This window comes from Staurois parvus, unplaced genomic scaffold (assembly GCF_062004578.1).
Source record: "Staurois parvus isolate SC_StPar_1 unplaced genomic scaffold, SC_StPar_1.0 ptg000303l, whole genome shotgun sequence".
NCBI classification, from domain to species: Eukaryota; Metazoa; Chordata; class Amphibia; order Anura; family Ranidae; genus Staurois; species Staurois parvus.
This window is the reverse complement of record NW_028318099.1, coordinates 16,675,961-16,682,245: the sequence shown is the minus strand read 5'-3', so window position 1 is coordinate 16,682,245 and position 6,285 is coordinate 16,675,961. Positions and strand designations below refer to the sequence as shown.

General features: G+C 41.7%; 1 protein-coding gene across 2 annotated transcripts in view; it reads right to left on the bottom strand.

Annotated features, from left to right (window-relative positions):
- Nucleotides 1–888: 888 nt before the first annotated feature.
- SLF2 (SMC5/6 complex localization factor 2) overlaps nucleotides 889–6,285 on the bottom strand; it is a 65,577-nt gene continuing 60,180 nt past the window's right edge. For both annotated transcript variants that reach the window (XM_089683294.1, XM_089683295.1), the window contains exon 20: nucleotides 889–2,402. In XM_089683294.1, coding sequence (XP_089539420.1) covers nucleotides 2,292–2,402 — 111 coding nt within the window. In that variant the 3' untranslated portion in view covers nucleotides 889–2,291. The remainder of the gene's footprint in view (nucleotides 2,403–6,285) is intronic.

Sequence of the window (6,285 nt, the reverse complement as noted above, 5' to 3'; positions counted from 1 at the left end):
TTGAATTCATAAAGACTGGCGCAGACAGATTTTGCAAAAGTCCTTTAAGTGCATTCTAAAAGTGGTCCATGCTCCAAATTCATGTATCGGTCTAGAACCTGTACCTGAAATTGGTTCATGCTGCACCACTTTTGGAAATGCACAAGACACTTTTGGTGTAGAGAGAAACACACAGATTTTGCAAAAGAGTTTGTCTTAATTAGCTCCACTTTCGTAAGTCACAAACTGTCAGTATTTTATTTTGAAAAAGATGCACAATGTGAAGTGGTGCATTCCTTAATTTGGAGCACAAGTCAATATCATAACCAGAAGGGTTGCATGTGCTTCATGAATCTGGAGCAATACATTAACAAGAGGGATTAACACCTGTAAAGTGGCACAGTAGCTTTACTGAATTTCTCCCAATGTGATTTTTTTAATTTGTGGAAGAGTTAGATCCTATGACAAGTTTTCATTGCAGTCGTACCCACTGGAAAGATTTCTCCATCTACTTGTCCTGGTGACATTTTTACACGTTGTCACCAGTGCAAAGGTGCAGGTAAATATTCTGATGACTCTTTAAGATAGGAATTCGCTTTTATTTAAAAGAAATTTCCTCCCTTGCAGGTTCAGGAAAAAAAGAATATGGAAATCTCATTGGGGCAAACAGCAAAAATAATCCAAAAGCACTTTGACTGTTCCCTATTCTATATCTAAAACAAAGTTTTGGCTATACATACAGTTTAAATTTGACATTTATGCCAACAAAATTTGTAGGCAGTATGCATATTGATATTGTATTCTTGTACTTATACGTATCACAGTGTACTTCCCAAGCATATTGTCAAATTGTATGTAATCTGTCATTTCCACGATTCAATTTTTGCAGAATAATGAAACCAAAGCATGTTACTTGAAGGCCAAAATTTTATATAAAATAACCAATATACAACCATATAACAGACTGCAGAATTCTTATAACAAAGCTTAATTCTAAATATACAAACAGAAAAAATATACAAAACAAAAAGATGATCCTTCTAGAGTTTATACAAAGTCTACAATCTAGAAAATCGTAGTGGTTAACCAGAAAACAAACCCACTAAGAAGCGATTGGTCTGAATTATGAATATGTTCCATTTGTGGTATGCAAGTGAGCTATGGGGTGAACACTGTAGACATATTGCAGATTTCCGCACCTCAGCTCACACAAAGGCTTCACTTAAGTGTTAACAGGGCACATAAACAAAGATTTCTGTGTGTCCTTGAAGAGATCTTTTCTAATCCAGAAAAATGCAGATCTCTGCATAAGTATGATCCAACCCTGTGATCCATCCCATTAGTCTAGTGGAGTCCCTAGGCTGCTAGCAGTTCATATTTTCCAGCTGTGTACACAGAATGGCAGGTGAAATAACTACAGGTAATCGTTGACTGCGTGAACAGCCACAGATCGCTGGTGTACAGGCTCGGCAAACACAACAGCAGAAATCAGCAGATTTCTGGTGCTGCCATTTACACCAGGCCATATCGCCTGTGCGAATGTATCCTTAAAGTGTTACTAAACCCACAACAGTAAAATCAGTCTGTATATGCAGTAAAGCATGCTTGATATACTCATTGTGGAACCTAAGGGGTTAATCCTCTGCATTGTGTAAAAAGGCCATTTGATCCTGACCTCTCTGCTCCTCCTCTGTTCAAATATCCACGTCTTATCTCGCCATTCTGCACATGCTCAGTTTAATGTGTATTGCTAGAGAGGATTTTTTATTTTTTTCACTTGGGAGTGCGCATGTGATCAGCACAGGGCCAATCAGCACTGTCCAGACATAGGTCGGGGTTTTGCATTCTCCTAAAGCAGAAAGAAAACTCCTACTAGCTCTGCTGAACACTGATAGAAGTCACAAGACTGCTCTAACTGCTGATGAGAAAGAGGTATTTAGCAGTTTATATTTACTAAAATAATTGCACTTCCATGTTGTGTGTACTGTGGTAGACCAGATATAGTGAATGCAGGGTCCTGGGTTTAGTAACACTTTAGACCTCTATACGACTGAACAAAAAAGCAAATACAACTGCTGAAATCTGATTGCCATGGGGATCATTGCCTCTTTTAAAACTCTCTCTCTAGTAATTCAACTCAATTCCTACTTTTAATTCCCTCCACAGGGTTTGCCACCTTGTTTATTTGCTCTCCTAAAATTCCTTCATATTATGCTTATGGTAATAATGGAAGACAAGTATATAGAGTTATACTTTGAGCACTGGCAACCAAGCAGATTTTGAGATGAGAAGAGATTGCTTTGTGCATCACTTCACTCTGGAATGCTTATCTCTTTTCCCAGGCAAGCTTCATCAACACTTTCCTGTGAACCCGGAGGGCTTGAACTGTCACTCGTTGGCTCCCAATATTGAAGAAGTTTCCCCTATATTAAAGAAAAGCATATAGTTAGAAGAAAACACAGTAATGTAAATGCACCAAACAGCTACCTTTAGGAGGCTACAACATTTGCTTTATTATTGCCAAAAAATATAATTATAACACACACACACCTACCTCCGTGTTAAGCTGTTGCTTAAAAACTGTAGGTCAGCCCAGGATAACCCCTTCTACTACAAAATTATGCCTCCATTTTGTAGCAAAGCAGTACCAAGATGTGTGGAAGCTGTGTAACTTCACAGTCTCCAAGAAACAGATTTTATGCAGAATATACAATTTCTATCTTGTCCACTGAGAAAAACAGCCATCTTTCAACTTTGGGATGTCCAAAAGCAGTTGAACGAAGGGGTGGGCAACACAACAAATGCCAAAAGGCCCAAGAAAACAATAGGGAACTTGAGACGGCCTGCAGCTCTAAGAGCAAGCATCAGATGAAGCTGTAACATCCACCTGGCAGAACTAAGGGAACAGAAGACCAGGTGGCAGTCTTGCAAATCTGCAAAACGGATTCTTGATCCTGAAAAGCCCAAAGAAGCATATAACTAGTGAAGTGCAACTTAACAGGAAAGGGTGGAAACTTTATCCTTGAGAACATAAGCCTTGATGATGGTCCGCCTGAGGCACCTAGAGATGGTGGGACAAGAAGTTGGTACACCCTTAGGGGCCATCCGAGATTACAAAAAGAGAATCAGTTATTTTAAAGAATCAGCACCAGAGATAGACTATCACAGCCCAAACCAAATCCAGACAACAGAGGAAAAATTCCAATGTGGTGAACTGGAGCTGGATAGAGGGACAAAAAAATAAAAATAAGGATATCCTAGTTTCGGTAAAAGGCAGAAACCTACCTTAAGCTAGAAGGAAGTCCTGACCCACAACACAGATGTCTCTATTTAAAACCAGAAAGGGTTCCTTGGACAAAAGCAAAGCCAAATCAGACACATGCCTTTCAGATGTGACAGCTACAAGGAATACCACCTTGTGGGTGGGAGTAGAGAGAGGAATGTCTCTAATGGGTTCAAATGGTCATTTCTGAAGCACAGAGAAAACCAGATTCAATTGATAGATTCAAGTGATATTAAAGACATATTTTTTTTCCTTAAAAAAACAAATATGTCCTACTTACCTGCTCTCTGCAGTGGTTTTGCTCTGAGCAGCCTCGATCCTCCTCTTCTAGGTTCCCCTGCGGCACTCCTGGCCCCTCCCTCCTACAAAGTGCCCCATAGGAAGCAGCTTGAGAGAGCTCACTCCCCAGCCGCTGCTGTGTATATCCATTCAGACACGGAGCGTTGCTTGGTCCTGTCCCCGCTCTCTCATCATTGGCTCACTGGCTATGTGAGGGGGAAGAGCCCCCTAATGCACGAAGGTCAAATAAATCTTTAGCATTTACAACCACTTTAAGCGAATAGTTGGACGCCAACAGTCTCTTAAACAAGATATAAAGAGCAGAAAACTGGCTCTCTATACGGCTGAGAACCAAATGCTGGCCTAGAGCTGCAAGAAAGAGAATGCCTGTGGTGGAAGCCCTGAGACTCATACCAAGTTAAGAATGTCTTCTATGTCCTTTGATAGATCTTGCCAGAAGTTAACTTCCTAGCTTTTAGCATCATAGGATTCAGAGTCAGATGTTTGTCCTTTTATAACCTTGGGCTTCAACAGACATGTCAAACGCTAATGATATGGTAAAGCCCACAAAGCATCTGCCTGGTGTTTCACCAGGTTGAGGTACCACACCCACCTCGTTCAGTCCAGAGCAATGAGGAATGCCCTCCATCTCGTTTCTGCAAAGCAGATGAGAAAGAAGCATTGGTGAAAAAAAGGCATAGATCAGGGCGCACATTGAGGACAAGGCAGAACATAAAATTACCACCTAAAACAGGATCCGATCTACATCTCTTGCTGTGATGACATTTCTGGTTGCTCCCTGATGTAAGCCAGCACCTGACTGAATCAAGATCAGAAGAGCACTCAACAAGATAGTAAAATACTTCAGAGACAGCCAAATTGACCAAAGCACCAGAATACTCCTCCCAATGACCACAGTCCCCTGCACTGAAAGAGTGCCCAGGACTTCTCCCCAGTCCAACAAGCTGCCATGAAGCACTTTAATTTTATTTTAGCAGTCTTATGGTGTTGTGATGGTACCAAAAACAAAGGTTCAATTCTACAAACTCAGTGTGACTGAAAGACACCCCCTCAAGGACATGCAGAAATGGAAGTTACACTTTAGCTTCAGATTAAGTCAATACAACCAGAGGCAATGCAGGGTCCTGTAGATGGATCCTGCTGATCCTACATAACCCTGACAACCAGCCATGGGTCCAAGAAGCTGGTGTTCCTCTCAGATCCAGCAAAGCACTAGCCATGGAACAAGGTATAAGAATCTTGGCAGAACCATTAAGAGCATTCACCTGATTAGGTGCAGAACAAAAGGAAGTCATCTGGAGAACCTTTCTCAGGAGGCTATAGATCGAAAAAAGGAGGACCTATTCTCAGATGGACAAAACCCACATAGTTTCTTAGACATACTCTATGCCTAGCATAGGATACCTACAGTAAAAATCTAGGGTGTTCTGCCTGCTCACAATCAAGGAACATCAAGGGTCCTCTTCACGCCATGTAGGATCTGAACCTTTCCTCTCGATGCAGGTCCTACCAATTCAAAGGAGCTGGTTTCCAAGGCATTGTCCCCTAGGGAACAGAGTGCAAATGAGGCCAATACTTTCATCATTGCAATGACCAGGCCACTTGTCCATTGCAAGGTGACCGCGAAACAAAAAAAAAAAAAAAACCCCATAAAACCCTGGTTACAGAAAAAAATAACCTATGCTAATCACCTAAAGAGGTTGAAGGCTTACACCAGGGACTACCTGATTCAAATAGGCCCTTTGGCCGGCTCAGAACTAATACCTGGGAAAGAAGGGGTCTAAAATAGGCCAGGAAAAAAAAAAAAAGATTGGAGAGGTTTAACAAATTTTCGCAAGTCGAACTGTTCCCACATACTCTCAGGTGGGGCCCAGGACTCTTCAGGGCACTTTCAGATAACAAAGAAATACCTTGAAGAGTAAGGTGTACTGGAAAGGACTTTGAAGCTGTTGGAGCTCTGAAAAGCTGGAGACAACAGACTGATCCTCCAAAATACAGGAGAGTACACATTCACAAATGTCGTCTGAAACCGGGACTCTGGGGTAAATGTGACCCGTGGCCTGGCCTGTTCTAAAACCTTGGGAAGGCCAGAGATAGATTCTGCAGAAGATAAAGCTGTAGAGCGTTTGGAGCTTCTGAGGCAAATTTACACAAAGAATTGGGTGACTCTGGCCACAGTAGCTGTGCAGATCCCTGATGACAAAGAAGGGGACTCTGTTTACCTGATGGAACTGACGGGGTCTACAGTGATGTCGACCCAATAACTATAGGGTTAAAGGATTCGAGATTGCATGACCCATTTCTCCCAGCAGCCACCAGACACCCCCAGATAATCACAAACCCTGGCAATCTGGCACTGATGACCAGTAGACAGATCATTGCATGTGGGAAATGGAAACAGATTGCAGACAAAAGTTATATGTGGTGCTTATAGAGCAGGAACAGCAAAAGACTGGTACAGAAAAGAGATTGAGAAGTGTGTGTGATATTCCACCCAGCGGATAACATCAGTGCTTACCAAGAGTCCCTCTGAAAAACATGTTGGCAGGAGAGACTTTTTTTTTTCCCTCTGGCTTCTTTCTGAGGAAAAGCTGCAAGACTGTGTACATTTAGGCTCCATGCACATTGGATGTTTTAATAATGCTGGTAACATTAGCTGTGGAAAGTCACGTTACAAAAGTGAATTTTTCAGCTTTTTTTTTTTAAGCATTTTGCATTAGAGA